The sequence below is a fragment of the Bidens hawaiensis genome, unplaced genomic scaffold (assembly GCF_021521415.1).
Source record: "Bidens hawaiensis isolate Kalapana, Puna unplaced genomic scaffold, B.hawaiensis_p1.1 tig00000055_1, whole genome shotgun sequence".
Classification (NCBI taxonomy): Eukaryota; Viridiplantae; Streptophyta; class Magnoliopsida; order Asterales; family Asteraceae; genus Bidens; species Bidens hawaiensis.
This window is the reverse complement of record NW_027491016.1, coordinates 5,453,867-5,471,197: the sequence shown is the minus strand read 5'-3', so window position 1 is coordinate 5,471,197 and position 17,331 is coordinate 5,453,867. Positions and strand designations below refer to the sequence as shown.

The 17,331-nt window shown below is 35.8% G+C and overlaps 1 protein-coding gene across 1 annotated transcript; it reads left to right on the top strand.

Moving 5' to 3' along the window:
* The first annotated feature begins 849 nt into the window (after positions 1-849).
* LOC143540366 (uncharacterized) lies at positions 850-3,351 on the top strand. Its single transcript, XM_077033474.1, has 2 exons — positions 850-1,257; positions 3,265-3,351. Exons 1-2 carry the CDS (start codon positions 850-852, stop codon positions 3,349-3,351), a joined length of 495 nt encoding a protein of 164 aa, XP_076889589.1.
* The last annotated feature ends 13,980 nt before the right edge of the window (positions 3,352-17,331 follow it).

Below are 17,331 nucleotides of genomic sequence, written 5' to 3'. Positions count from 1 at the left end.
TCACTACTATTATGCGCATTTACCAACTTCTTTTGAGTTTAATGTTGTTGCCATTACGAACCTAGCCGATACTGATCTAATCCATGTCACTTTGATCATAATTTTTACTCTTTTGGATTTAGTACGGGTTCCTTAACAAAGTTAACTGATACCGGCCGAATTCAAGTAGTTGTGCTGCTGCAACGTGAGAAATATGCTAATTACTTATATAACAGGTTTTATAGGATAAACTGTGATGGGTTTAGCTTAGTTTTTTTAATTAAGAATATGGGAGAAAGATATCCTCCCATTATAAAGATTTCCTCGGATTTTTTAAAACGATTATGATCAGGTTTGGTTAATATTTAATGTTCGGTTTAATAATTTTTTAAGGACAAACAATATTTTGTATTTTGAACTGTAGAATGGTTGTATTCGAAAAAAAGGATTTTGAAAAACATTTTTTTTCACATGGGGAATTAATTATTAATCAAAATAACATATTGAGTTAAGCAAAGCAATATTTGAACCATGAATAATACATGAATCTTGTAATTACAATAGGGAAAGTCTTATTAATAGTATATAGGAAATTAAATCTAACTTGGATTTGTAGGCTTAGCAAAACTAAACCCAAATAATAACCAGTAGTTAATCATAATTAACAAACCAATTAATAACCAGTAGTTATATAATGTGCATTTAACCCTTAAAGAGACCATCTTTAATCATGCACGTCAACAAAGTGCGAGATAGTTTAATATGTAACTTGATGATTATAACATATATTAGAATTAGCTAGGTTCTCTACCTATGAAATACGTAGTTCGAGATATGTATGCCAGGACTGAAACAATCGTCCGTTCACCTATGGGGGATACTGCCTCCTTCCCGGTGGAGATAGGCCTCCATCAAAGTTCAACGTTGAGCTCCTTTCTTTTTGTAGTAGTAATCCTAGACGAGCTGTCAAAGTCGATTCAAGAGATAATCCCGTGGTGCATGATCTTTGCAGACGATATTGTGCTAGTTGCTGAGAGTAAACAAGATCTAAATAGGAGGCTAGAGGAATGGCGAGTGGCTTTAGAGAGGAAAGGCCTAAGAATTAGTCGCTCAAAGACCGAGTATCTCTACTATGACTTTAGTGGGGTAAATGGCAACGAGGAAATCCAAATCACCATTGAAGGCCAAGCAATTCTGCAGACAACAAAGTTCAAGTATTTAGAGTCGTTTGTCCAGAGTGACGGGGCCATAGATAGTGACGTGAACAATCGTGTCCAGGTAGGCTGGTGTAGATGGAGAGCAACTACAGGAGGTTCCCAACTAAATTAAAGGGGAAATTTTATAGGATTGCCATTCAACTGGCAATGTTGTATGGAACAGATTATTGGGCTATTAAGAAGGCACACGCTCGTAAGCTAAAGGTAACAAAGATGAGAATGCTGAGGTGGATGTGTGGGAATACAAGATCCGACCGAATAAGAAACGACGATTTCCGAAAAAGATTAGGGGTAGCTAATATATCAGATAAGATAAGGGAGGGGAGATTGCGGTGGTTTGGACACGTGAAGAGAAGACAAACGACATATCTTAGATCAGTAGAGAACATTACTATAGAAGGCAAGAGGGGTAGAGGTAGATCAAATTAACTTAGGAAGTGATAATTAGGCACGATTTGATAAACCTGCATCTCTTAGAGGATATGGTTGATGATAAGACTTCTTAAAGACATAGGATTAAGGTTAAGGACTTCTAGAAAGATGATATAATTTTGGTTTAGAAATATGTCTTAGAACCATAACCTTACCAACTTAGTATAATTTGTTTTATGTTACTAGTATTGTTTATTTTTACTATTAATACTGTTATTTATTATAATTATTTTACTTATCATTTTTTTTCTCGTTAGTACTAAAAATTACACTTTTTCAATAGTCTATTTTATACTTTATTTACTATTCTACTTTTATGTTGGTTGTTTTGGAGCCGGGGGTCCCTTGGAAGCAGTCTCTCTATTCCTTAGGGATTAAAGGTAAGGCCAGCTACATCCCATCCTCCCCAAACCCTACTAATAGTTTTGTTTTGTATGAGATTTACTGGGTATGATTGTTGTTGTTTTTAATTTACACTGATGATTAGTGGGCATTTTTTACGGTCCCGAAAATCCATAAATGTTGATAAGTTGTGATTGTTTTCAAATCTTCTTGATATTAAAAAAATGACGAATATGTTCTTGTAATAGCAAGGATGATGATGATGATGTAAGAAAGCATTGTACATGTTTGTGTAAGAAAGGGTGACAAGTGAAGAAGACGTGCACCCTTGCAAGCCATTCAACTTGTATCCTTTTTCTCTCACACCAACACATATTTTCCCTCTGACAACCCGCACCTTCCAACTTAATTTGGCTTCGTTTCACAATCTAAGAGCAACTCCAAAATGGTGTTCACGTGACACTGCTTGAATTTACAAACAGATTTTACAAGCCACTTTCTCCACTGGAGTGGCACCAACTTCCCCTTTAGTTTGTGAGCAAGAACAACAACAAACACTGATCGATGTCGAAAGATCAATCATAAACATTTATAAATTACCTTTGCTAGCAAGGTCAAGTAAGATGTCAAATACACAGGGAATCAATGGAAAGTGCTAATCAAGTTCAATTTGTAATAACTAATTATACTAGGCGGACAAACGATGTCAAGTAATCATGTTTCTGGCATATAAAAACACACGATATAACTTAGTTAGCTCACATTATTTCACCCATACATCAAACACTTGAAAGTAGACTCCATTCACACTTGATATAGTTTAAATAAAAGGAAAAGTAGCTAATGAGGGAGCGACCTGAAACAATGGGTAATAATCACTGGGGGGAGAAATAAACGTTTTTGTATGTTGGTTTAAAAATCTGATATGGCATACTGAGTTGACGATTTAAAGTAAGAATGAGTGTGTTGCACTGATGATGCTCAAAGTAATCTAAATCACAAAAGAATAATAAATAAATCACAAGAAAGTGCCTTAAAGATTATTGGAGCTTATTCAAGAATTGTGTATGTTGGAGTTGTTAGCTGTTGAATAAAGGCCTGGTCTTGGGGCTATTTTATCTCTAAGTTTTGCAGTTTATATTTACTGTTTAATAGGCTAGATTGTTATTTGATTAAGTCTTTGTTTACGTTATGTATTTTGCCTATTTAAGGCCCTTTGCGTATTCTGTAATATTATCAATCCATTCGATAAACATTGTGCCTTATCTATTTGTTATCATCTTTGTTTCAACAGATTGGCATCAGAGCTAATCCAGGTTTTGATTTCAACTTAATCATTCCCTTTAATCACACAGTTAACTACCTCACTATCATCACTTAAAACCTAACCCTAATTACTCTAATGGCCGCCAACACAAGTGTACCCTCTACCCCTCTTCCAATCTTCAAAGGAGATGGCTATGAATTTTGGAAGATCAAAATGAAGACTATCCTGATATCTCAAGATCTTTGGGATTTTGTGGGTACCGGATATAATGAAGCAGATGGTGATCGCCCTAGGTTACGAGAGAATAAGAAGAAGGATGCAAAAGCCTTGTCCCTAATCCAATCCGCTGTGCATGATGAAATTTTCTCTCGTATTGCAGGAGCCTCAACATCCAAACAGGAATGGATACTCATGCAAAACGAATATCAAGGTGATTCTAAAGTTCAAATGGTGAAGTTGCAGGGGCTTAGAAGGGAGTTTGAAACTATTCAGATGAAGGAGGGAGAACCAATGGCTGATTTCTTGTCCAAAGTTATGAAGATAATCAAAAACGGTCTTATGGTGAGGCGGTAACGGATCAAACAGTTGTTGAAAAGGTGCTTCGTAGTTTACCGGTGAGATGGGATCATGTTGTGGTTGCAATTGAAGAGTCCGATCTAAGCAGACTCTCGTATGATCAATTGATGGGATCATTGCAAGCCCATGAAGCTAGAGTTAATAGAGGGGTTCTAGCTCAAGCTCCTATTGAGGAGCAGGCATTTCAAGCAAAAGAAGAAGAAAATGCTGGATTGTTTGTACGGGGAAGAGGTAAAGCACCATTCAGAAGCCGAGGAAGAGGCCGTGGAAGAGGTGCTGGATGAGGAAGAGGACAGATCCAATGTTATAATTATGGTAGGATTGGTCATCAGATTAGAGATTGCTGGAGTGAACCCCAAGCAAGTGCTACTGTTGAGGGAGAAGGAGATGATGATGAAGGCCAGTTAAACATGGCAATTGAATGCACTGATGATGATGATAAGGAAAATAGTGTGTTTATAGCTCATGATGAAGTAAGTCGAGCAACCAAAGATGTGTGGTTCTTGGATAGTGGTTGTTCAAACCACATGACAGGACAAAAGTCCTTGTTTAACTCAATTGACCTCTCGAAGAAGGTGAAGGTTCGTATGGGAAACGGTAAGAAGATCCAGGTCGAGGGAAAAGGTGTTGTGAAACTCGAAGCTATGGCTGCAAAGCAAAAAATGATAAGTGATGTTCAATTTGCTCCCGAGTTGGACTACAATCTTTTGAGTGTAGGACAACTAATGACAGCCGGTCATAAGTTATTGTTTGATGAAGGGGTATGCACAATCATTAATAAGAAGATTGGGAAAGTTGTTTGCACCATTCCTATGTCAAGTAGTAACACCTTCCCACTTGATGTTAACAAAACAAATAGTGTTGGGCTTTCAGCTATCAGTGATGAAACGCTCACATGGCATTTAAGATATGGTCATTTGAATGAAAGGAGTTTACATGATTTAAGTACAAAAGTCATGGTGCATGGGCTGCCAAAAGTGGAGCATTGGAATGTGTGTGAAGGGTGTGTTGAAGGGAAGCAGACACGTGAAGAGTTTCCTCAACATGCTTCCAGAACCGAGAAACTTCTTTATTTTATCCATGCTGATGTTTGTAGACCCATGCCTGTTGAATCATTAGGAGGTAACAAGTACTTTCTTTTGTTCACTGATGACCTTAGTCGGATGACTTCGGTTTATTTCTTGCATGAAAAGGCTGAAGTCTATGCCAAGTTTAAGGTGTTTAGGGCAAAGGTTGAAACAAAAACTGGTTTGAAAATTAAAGCACTAAGATCAGATCGTGGGGGTGAGTTTATTTCTAAGGAGTTTATGAAGTATTGTGAGGTTGCAGGCATAAGAAGGGATCTAACCGCCCCTTATACTCCACAACAAAATGGAGTATCTGAAAGAAAGAATAGAACCCTTGTTGACATGGCCACAAGTATGTTGCAAGAAAAGAACCTTGGCAAAGTATTCTGGGGAAAAGCAATAGCAACAGCAGTGTACATCAGAAATATGTCCCCAACACGTGCAGTAGATGACAAAACTCCACATGAGGTATGGTATGGTTGTAAGAATTTTGTGTAGCCTATGGTTTAAAACCTAAACAAATGAGAAAGAAGTTTGATTCGAAGACACGAAAGTGCATTTTTATTGGCTACTCACAAAATTCAAAGGCTTATAGACTATATGATCCTATTGCTAGAAGTGTTGTGATTAGTAGAGATGTCACTTTTGATGAATTGGCCAAATGGAATTCTAAAGGTGAAGGCAAGCACGAGTTAACTGATGATCTTATAATTAGTACTGGTGGAACAAGTAAGAGCTCAAAATTTGATGAGATTCCTTCAATGCTTGACACAGAAGATGATGAACCGGCCAGTGGTCAACTCAGTCCCAAGTCACCTATTCCAAGTCGTGTGAATGAAGATTCAAGTGCTACCCCTGAAAGCAAAACTCCTAAGGTACTGTCACTAAATGAACTCTAGATTGTACAAGTCCCATGCTAGATTATCAAGTCTGTCAATTTTCCCTTTCTTCTATGGAACCAAGTTCTTTTGAAGAAGCTGCTGGTCACAAAGATTGGGTGCAAGCTATGAAAGTTGAGCTACAAGCCTTGAAAAATCACAACACTTGGTCCTTAACCGAGTTACCTGAAGAGAAGAAAGCAATTGGGCTGAAATGGGTGTACAAGGTAAAATTAGCAGCCGATGGTGAAGTACAAAAGTATAAAGCACGTCTTGTTGTAAAGGGGTATGCTCAAGAGTATGGAATAGATTATGAAGAAACATTCTCACCTGTAACGAGGTTTGAAACAATTCGTGTGATAGTGTCTCTAGCTGCTCAACAGGGCTGGGAACTCTATCAGTTTGATGTAAAGTCGGCCTTTTTGAATGGGCCCTTGAATGAAGAAGTCTATGTCGTGCAGCCTCCCGGTTTTGAACAAATTGGGGAAGAGAATAAAGTATATAGGCTACATAAGGCTTTGTATGGGCTAAGCAGGCCCCTAGGGCTTGGTATGAAAGAATTGACAGCGATCTTCAAAAACAAGCATATGTCAGAATTCAAAGTGAGCCAACGGTGTATGTTAAGAAGGTTAGCAATGTTGATCTTATCATTGTGTGCTTGTATGTTGATGACATTATTTACACGAGTTCTTCTAAGAGTCTAGTGAATGAATTTAAAGAAAAGATGATTGTTGAGTTTGAAATGTCTGATTTGGGCAAGCTTGCTTACTTTCTTGGGTTGGAGATTATTCAAAGAAAGGACGGAGTGTTTATATCACAGAAAAAATATGCAAATGATTTGTTGAGAAAGTTTGGTATGGGAAAGTGTAACGCCGCTCTTACTCCTATGAATAGTGGGGAGAAGTTGCAAGTAAATGATGATGAGGTTCAACATGTTGATGAAAGAATGTTTAGAAGTCTAGTTGGTGGCCTGCTGTACTTAACTCACACAAGACCTGAGTTAGCCTATTCTGTTGGCTATATTTCAAGGTACATGCAAACTCCATCAGCATGTCATCTTGGTGCTGCCAAGCGGGTTTTAAGGTATGTTGCGGGGACCTAAGATTATGGGATTTGGTATGAAAGAGGTAAGAAGATACAACTAGAAGGATATACAGATAGTGATTGGGCAACCTCTATTGAAGATAGGAAGAGTATATCTGGTAATGTGTTCTTTATGGGATCAGGTGCTGTATCTTGGAGTTCAAAGAAACAAACTATTGTTGCATTATCATCTACTGAAGCGGAATATGTAGCAGCTACTGCGGCTGCTTGTCAAGCGGTGTGGCTGAGACAATTGGTAAATGAGTTGGGATTCAAACAAGAAGATGCAACGGGTATTTATTGTGATAATGTGTCTGCCATTTTCTTATCCAGAAATGCAGCTATGCATAGTAGAAGTAAGCATATTGATATCAAGTATCATTACATTAAAAGTCTGGTGGCTAATAATCAAGTGGTGCTAAAGTCATGTTATACTCGAGAACAAACTGCTGATATGTTAACTAAGGCACTAGCAGTGGATCAGTTTTGTTATCTGCGTGAACGTTTGGGGGTTCGAAAGCTTGAATCAAGGGAGGATATTGGAGCTGATTCAAGAATTGTGTGACCATTATGTTGGAGTTGTTAGCTGTTGAATAAAGGCCTGGTCTTGGGGCTATTTTATCTCTAAGTTTTGCAGTTTATATTTACTGTTTAATAGGCTAGTTTGTTATTTGATTAAGTCTTTGTTTACATTATGTATTTTGCCTATTTAAGGCCCTTTGCTTATTCAGTAATATTATCAATCCATTCGATAAACACTGTGCCTTATCTATTTTGTTATCATCTTTGTTTCAACAAAGATTCTGTAATGGTTAAGGGAACCAAAGCTTCTTGAGATTATGATCACATGCATTGTATTTATGGTTTAAGATATGCTTATAGTACGGTGGTTTGTACAGCCGTTTGATATATGCGCGCATGGAATGAAAGTTATTCACGCACTAATTATGTCGATGAATCTTTGGTTTTGAGTGGAGACAAGAAACAAGCAAATGCCAGTATAGATGCTTGATGGAACAAGAATATCAAAGAACATGAAACCCTCTAATTAATGATAATCATCACATCAAAAACATATTGGTTTATATACACCATCCCAAACTCAAATACGTCACAAAAGTAGAAAACTGGGTAATTGCTACCAGAATTTGAGACCAAGAAAATGTAGCAGTTTTAGCGACCGTAAAAGTGGCTTGCAAAATCGGTGTGGGATTATATTGTCAATGAAGTGTGTGTAACCGATCTCTTTATACATACAACCAAACAAGGGTGCATGTGTACCCAACAGGGCCGGCTCCGAGAAAGCAAAAAAATTTGGGGCCGAAGGCGAAAATTTTTTTAGGCCTTAATTAAGAGAAGTATTTTGTTGGGTTTAAATAGTATAATTTTTATATGGGCTTACTTGGTTATAATTTGGGTTATGTAAAAAACTTTTGTATAAAAAAAGGATTAAACTTATTTAAACATGTCTCAAGTGAGGGTAGAATCCACAACCTTTTGATTGCAAGAAATGTCCATTTGCCACTAGACCAAGCAAGTGTTTATGTAATTGTGTTTAAAACATTAAATATACATATTGTTTTTAATAAAAATAGATATAAGTTTTTTCGAAAAAAAAATTTTCGGCCCTAACGGGGTGTCGGGCCTGTGGCTGTCGACCACCCAGCCATACCCATGGGCCGGCCTTGGTACCCAATAGAATCATATTAATAGCAAATCGGATAGGGTGGTATGCAGACAAGCCTTCCATGTATTTGAGAGGATATAGTGGTTGCTCTCGCTAAGACCCTGCTCCAAAACCCATTTTTTTATTACGTGTGTATATTTATTTGGGTTTTATGTATAATATCGAAGTTTTGTTTTTTGGCATCTCTATTTGGCTACTTGGAGAAGTATATAGGATGTGGTTGGGCGGGGATGGTGTAAGGTATTGAGTTATAAAACTTTAATTTAGTATTAATATGAGTATGTAATATTGAAATGTTAGGACGTTATGTGTAGTTATGGTAGTTACGGTTAACTATTTAGATGGTTAGAATAACTAACATTTGATATGTATAAATAGGGATAGGAAGTTAAACAATTGTTGGCAATCAAAGCGGAACTTGAATGAACAAGATGATTAACAAACTTGGAATTTGACAATTACATTGAATTAAAAACTTACGAAGAACACATCAAGAAGGCATGAGTAATAAACTTCTATTAACCAAAATAGGTGAAAAGGAAAATGCCATAGAACATAAATGTGAGTATTGTGGCAATTGAAATCCAAAAAAACTGTGTACATGATCGATATAGAAATTACAAGTCCTGGAGAAATAAACGAAATCAACAGAACCAAAGCCATATAAGATGCTACACGTGCAACGAATTTAGACATTTTAAACATGATCGCCCAAAATGGAAGGAAAATGAGGAGGTTAATCTGATCGAATACGAGGATAATGAGCCAACATTAATTTAGGTCTTGAAGAAAGATGAAGATCTTCTTTGAGTTAAGTTTATTTAAGGGGAAGTATTAAACTTTAAATTGGTATGAGTATAAGTTATAATATTGTTAACAGTGCTACACTGTTAGTCCAGTTGTAATAATTGGCGCCATTTGACATGTATAAACAGGGGAATGATGCTAAACAATTTGAAATCATCGACATTTGTACTTTAGTGTAGTTGCCAAATTCAAAGTTTACTGATCATCTTGTTCAATCAAGTTCGTCTTTGATTACCAACGTAAGTTTTTGATATTAAAACATAAAATTTCAAACGCCCATTTAGTTGGATCATTAATTATCTAATCCAATCCATTGAGATGCTTGTATGTCTCCAGAAACGCACATTTGGAGAGCAATAGATGACAGATGCAAAAAATGGAACAAAAATGGAACTTTCACATCAAACTTTAAAGGACACTAAATGCCTCTAGTGACTTTGGCATACTAATATTCCTCCAGCCGGTGAAAAAAGAAAAAAACTTGAGGAGGAAAAAAGAGAGTTATTCTTGACAAAGGGAATAGTTCTGAAATTGCTTCATGGGCATTGGGTAACAAAGGTGCAATAAACTTTTTAAAGGTGCATGAAGAGGTAGGTCCCAGCAGAGCCCAGTTGGACCCGCATGACTCACCTTGAAGAGAGACGTCTGCGCAGAAACCAACTGGATCCGCAGGACCCACCATGCTCAGAGACGTGACGTCCTTACGCGCAGTACGCAAGCTGTTCCCGCCGGAAAAGCCTCCCAATGGTGAAGTACTCCGCCTGTCCCCGCAGCTGCGGATACAAGCCATCAGGGAAGGCTACCCGCACTGATAGCAAGGCTACACGCACAAGGCACTAACTCTTGCTACTTCAGTAGTCACCTGAAGGAATGAGCAAGGCGGGAATACTCCCGCCCAAATGAGCCAGTCCGTATGCTTCTGGAAGATCTTTTGTACTATACCTACCAAGGTATGGGCAAAACAGACGATCTGGCCAGACGCCCATGAACCAATCACAGGGTGACAGCTCACCGACAACAGTACGAGGAGGTGCACCCTCTAGTACTGTTTGTCGCTATTAGCCGCTGCCTACTCACCAACCCTTACTGTGGGACGTGCGCAGCCTACAGTTGGTGGAACAGTGCATAGCCGGCAGTAAAGGAACAGTATACAGCCGACCTTGTCACTGTCGGCCGCAGCCTATCCACCAACCAGCATGGCTTGTGCGTAGCCCACTGTTGGTAGAACAGGAATACTATTCAGCCGGCTGTACCTTCTAAGAAACATACCTTCGGCTATAAATACTCCAACTCCTTGGAATGGTAAGGACATCATCTGATATCTCGTTATTTTATCTAGCAATCTCTTAATATACACTTATATTCAGAGCAATCTAGTCTGATTCTCACGCCGGAGGGTGGTCACAAGGAGGAACCCCCCCCCCCTTCTCAGTGACGAGCTTACGGTGTCTGTTTTGCAGGTCATCTAAAGAACAACCTTCTCTGCTGGACCTCATCCTCGTGGGAAACATTACTTAACCCCCAGATTATCCGTAATCTGCCCCGGGTCACTTAGTGTTTCTTCATTGGCGCCATCCGTGGGACGAGTGCGGGTACAGTGTCGAGGCAAAACCCTTCACATACTTAGCACTCCGCAGCGAATTCAAACCAGGAAGGATCTTCTGGGCCACGCTTGCGGAAACGGGAATAACATCCCCGCATAGCGGGAACGTCGAGAACTACATTGTTTGAAGATCCAAGAAGGAATTGGTGGTTTTAACATAATTGATCACTATGTTCAAAACTACCAAAACCTCATGGAGAATCCACACAAGTGGGACTCAACGCTCCTGACTTGCGAGGAGGTTACAGACCTACCCGCATCATACCCAAAGATCAAGCAGGAAAGTCGGGAATTTCTGCAAGTGACATTAGGACTTCCGCGGGAAGAATCCCCATGGAAAACCTTAAAACTAAACCCTTTTCAAAACCCTTTGCTTAAGTCCAAAAGTTCACCTCACTTTATTAAACATTCATGAGAAGAACATTGGACTGGGGGGACTTGAAGAGGTAGGTCCCAGCAGAGCCCAGTTGGACCCGCAGGACTCACCTTGAAGAGAGACGTCTGCGCAGAAACCAACTGGATCCGCAGGACCCACCATGCTCAGAGACGTGACGTCCTTACGCGCAGTACGCAAGCTGTTCCCGCCGGAAAAGCCTCCCAATGGTGAAGTACTCCGCCTGTCCCCGCAGCTGCGGATACAAGCCATCAGGGAAGGCTACCCGCACTGATAGCAAGGCTACACGCACAAGGCACTAACTCTTGCTACTTCAGTAGTCACCTGAAGGAATGAGCAAGGCGGGAATACTCCCGCCCAAATGAGCCAGTCCGTATGCTTCTGGAAGATCTTTTGTACTATACCTACCAAGGTATGGGCAAAACAGACGATCTGGCCAGACGCCCATGAACCAATCACAGGGTGACAGCTCACCGACAACAGTACGAGGAGGTGCACCCTCTAGTACTGTTTGTCGCTATTAGCCGCTGCCTACTCACCAACCCTTACTGTGGGACGTGCACAGCCTACAGTTGGTGGAACAGTGCATAGCCGGCAGTAAAGGAACAGTATACAGCCGACCTTGTCACTGTCGGCCGCAGCCTATCCACCAACCAGCATGGCTTGTGCGTAGCCCACTGTTGGTAGAACAGGAATACTATTCAGCCGGCTGTACCTTCTAGGAAACCTACCTTCGGCTATAAATACTCCAACTCCTTGGAATGGTAAGGACATCATCTGATATCTCGTTATCTTATCTAGCAATCTCTTAATATACACTTATATTCAGAGCAATCTAGTCTGATTCTCACGCCGGAGGGTGGTCACAAGGAGGAACCCCCCCCCCTTCTCAGTGACGAGCTTACGGTGTCTGTTTTGCAGGTCACCTGAAGAACAACCTTCTCTGCTGGACCTCATCCTCGTGGGAAACATTACTTAACCCCCAGATTATCCGTAATCTGCCCCGGGTCACTTAGTGTTTCTTCAGTGCAATAAGAAGTTATTCAAAGCTACTTAACAGAATAATTGTAAAGATTAAAGCACAGGAGGAGGAAGCATTATCAATCTTTTAGCTAGTTATGGGTGTAAATCTAATCAGCATATATAATTCCTCTTGTCTGTTTATACATCAAGAATCCAGACATATTAAACATTTAATCATATTTTGCCAGCTTAACTTGATGCGTGATGAAATTACAACCGATTGCCGTATCACACGAAACCCAAGTGAAATAAAAAAAAACAAACAGAAAAAGTACCGCTTTAAGAGAAAAAAAAAAGTTGTAAGGGTCCATGACTAAACTATTACATAAGGGTGTTGCCATATAGAAAAATTCTAAATTCGGCAAATATTTAAAAGAATGTAATTAACTACTAAAATTAAGGACGTAAATAAACGACTAAAAGGATTTCTGGTCTTATTAATTGAAAAATTAAAAAAATCTTGAAACTCAATTTGAGATTTATTGTTTTTTCACGTGTCTATCACACTCTCATCGATATTGATGCATGCATGATTTTGTTAATCGGGTTATATGTCTCTCTCATCATATTTTAAGCTACAGTCTACCCAAGTAAATTCAGGTTCACGGCACTAAAGATTAAAAATATATTAATACTATTACTAAGTAATAGTATATAGAGGTATCTAGGGATGTTTGGCAACTTAGTGCTAAACTATTAAGATGTTTGACCGATTAAGACATATCCTTTGAATCATTTGCTATATCATAAATGTTCTAAACCTTATCCACTAAGAAGCTTCACAAATCATTAAGAAGTGTATTTTAAGTGAACCAAACACATTTACCTCTGATAGATTCAAGGGGTAGTCCCTTAACGAAATTATTAAACCAAACAAACTCTTACAATTTGAGATGCCCAAGAAAAGAAAACAATAATGCATGAGTGGTGGGTTTTTGGAATGGCTAAGATGGCTACAAGTCCACTAGCAAAAGGCTGCAACTGCAAAGGCTGGAGAGTTGTTATAATAAATAAATGGTCCCATGGTCCAGTTAAGACTTACAGATTAATAAATGCAAATCAAATATATAGTAAAATCTAAATCACCCGTTGAACTCATGCATGACAGTGATTGCTTTGCAAGTACCATTGTGTATCAGTTTTGAGGATATAATTTACACCATTAGGTTTTGTCAAAATCAATGAAAACAGCCAAGACAAATTTATACATATATAAGACCATCTCCATTGGTGTTTTTCGCTTGGTTCAAGCCAACCCAAAAACCATCTAAACCACTGGTGTTGTTGGTTAAACTAAAAACCAAGTTTTGAAGTTTGATTTTTTAAACCACCCATTGTGGGCTCCAAACATCATATCTTTCACACACACACATGTATATATATATATATATAGGATTATGTTCATTTCAGAAGTGTTTCTTATTACGAGAAGCGCGATAAGAGATTCTAACCAATCACATAATTTCTTTTTTATATTTTGATTATTTATATGCAAGGGTATATTAATGAAACATAAAGTATTTTATTTTGTAACTCATACTCATTAATAGTTTAATAATTAATGATAAGTTACAAACTATTATTATTATTTTTTATTTTATGTAAAATTTGAACCATTGTAATCTATTTGATCTAAAATCATTTTATTCTGTAAATGACTAATTAATGTTGTTGTTGTTGTTGTTGTTGTTGTTGTTATTATTATTATTATTCTATAAGTAATGTAGATGTAGCTACGTAATGTGTTGTAAGCGCACTTTAAAATGTTGTGTAGTTATAATTAGTATAGTGTAGTGTAGTGTAGTGTAGTGTAGAAATATCTAATGTAGTGTATGCACATTTTTAATGTTATGTAGTCATAATTAATGTAGCGTTGACATATCTAACGTAGTGTAGATAAAACTAATTTTGTGTAGGTAAACTAATATCCTACACATCATAAAACATATCCTACACATTAAGCAACATATCTTACACGTCATACAGCATATCCTACACATAAACCTATTTACATCTTATTTACAGTTTATCAACAAACAAATCTCCATATTTTTTTATTTTATTTTTAATTTCAAAATTTTTATATAAATTATACATACACACTTCAAAATAACACCTACACAATACATAAATGTACCAACACACGATAAAAAAAATTACACGTACACAATTCAAAATATCACCTACACAGTACATATATGAACCTACACATTACAAAATGAAACTACACGTGATAAAAGATACACACACATAATTCAAAAAAAACCATATATACAGTACATATATGTACTTATGTATTACATAAATGAACCTACACGATAAAAATTACACTTACACAATTCAAAAACTACAAATACAATAAATGTATGAACCTACATATTGTATAAATGAACCTACACACGAAAAAAAATACACAAATACAATTTGAAATACCACATACGCTAACAAAATAAATAACGTAACTTTTAACATAATAATTTTTAAATTATGAATTTAATTAGTAAATTAATTAACTGTGAACTAATTAATTCCTAAATAATGTAACTTTAACATATTGTTGGTCAACATTTTTTTATGAACATTGAAGAATGCGTTAGTTTGTATAAACTAGAAAACGTATGGTGAAACTCATAAGTTTATTTGGTAATAAAAAGTTTTGGTAATATAGATTATATGATTTGTTTTGCAGGTTGTGATAACTTCTTGTCTTCTTGCAAGCTTAAATTATTAGAATATTTTATTTAAGAGATGATGTAGTTAAAATTTAGGAATGTAATAATGAAATGCAAGTTACAAATGTGTCTTCTACAAAGCAAAAACCAACATACCCTTTTTGTTTGAAACTCCATTAATTTTTATTAAAATGTTGAAACTCATAATTACACTATTACCATTTTGATTGTAGACCATAGATCAATCATCATCAATGGGTTATGATAAACTTCTCGCACTTCTCGCTATAAAATTACTTCTCACAAGATCCATACCCTATATATATATCTATATAGGGTTAAGTTCATGTGAGAAATGATCTTAGTATAAGAAATGTGAGAAGAAATCATAACCAATCACATAATTTCTTCTTGTTTTCTAATTAATTAAATAGAAGGGTATGTTAGTAAAATTTTAAGTTTTCTTTTTTTAATAACTATTTCTAATTAATGGTAAGTTACATTACAAATCAATATATTATTTATTAAGTTGATTTTTATTTTATTTTACCAAGCATATACATATTCTTTTAATCTGTATTTCTACGTTGAAATTTGTATCTCAACAAAATTAATTTAACTGATTTTAATGTATGGGATCATAAATTGGTTTCATTTTCTTATTTTAGTTTTAATTATTTATGTACCTACACAAATTTTTAACATCATACGTACACAACTAATATGTATTTGGAGAACCATCTAAATATACCTTCACAAACTTTAAGCAGTCTACACAACCAATATGTATTTGAGAACCATATTAACATATACCTACATAAAATTTTAGCAGCCTACACAACTAAAAATTTATCTACATAGTTTGATTATTAAAATCTATGTAGTTATTACTTTTTTTTTCCATAATAACTATAGAGGATTTTAAAATATTTGTATGACTGGTAGTTGTGTAGGAAAAATTGTTTTTACACTATATTAGTAAGTGTAGGAATTTATCTAGTTTGTGTAGGAACACATCCATATATAACCGAACCTCTACACATATTTACTCATGTGTATAGGATTATATACAATTACGTAGGTATAACCAAACAAAAGAATTTATCTATACAAAATAATCAAAACGCACGTGGATTAAAAAAACAAGTAAAAACATTGCTTTTTCTACACAAAAAATATAAAAAATAACCTTTTAAGTATTAAAGTCAATTAAATGAATAGCTAAAATTTATGAAGTTTTTAAAATTGATTCTCTAAACAAAATACAAAATTACCCTTAAGCATTAAAATCAATTAAATAAAGAACTTAAATTTACAATATTGCTATTTTTAATAATGACCATAGATCAAATATAATCAATGGTTCAAATTCATTTATCACACTTCTCGTATTAAGAATCACTTCTGAAATGAACCTAATCCTACATATATATATATAATGAACCTAATCCTATATATATATATATAGGATTAGGTTTATTTCATAAGTGATTCTTAATACGAGAAGTGCGAGAAGAGATTTTAACCAATCATATTAATTCTTTTTTATTTTTGAATTATTTAAATGCAATAGTAAAATGAAAAAAATTATTTTTGGTAATTAAAACCATTTAATTCAACATAAGTTACAATCAAAAGGTTTTTTAATAATTAAATTTTATTATTTATTTTTAATTACATTAACATAACATAATTGCTAACATTTTTAAACAAATCTAGTAATATATTAATACATGATGATGTGAAATCAGCTTTCGTTTTATCCTCTTCTTGTTCATTGCTTTCTTGTTTAAATTTTACTTTTTTTTCAATATTTTTTATTCATTGATTTTAACATGTTTACTTCACATTCCATTAAAAATATTATGATGATATTTTGGGTTAAAAACATATCACTATACAACCAACTTATATCTATTTAATTTTAAAAGCCTACACAATTTAATGTATTTGGAGAATGAAATTCAGATATACCTACACATACTTTAAGTGCCTACACATGTTATATGCATCTTGATAATCGGATTGACATATACCTACATAAAATTTTAACAACCTACATGTTTTCTATGTATTTAGGAATGTCGATTATTAAATTGCATGCCCCTACACAACCAGCGTATCCTACACAATCATACTCATACACAACCAACATGCTTGGAGAATGATTAAAAACATATCACTACACAACCAACATACATCTATATAATTTTTTAACAGCCTACACAATTTATATGTACTTGGATAATGAAAATTAGATTTACTTACACAAACTTTAAGTGCCTACATAGGTTATATGCATCT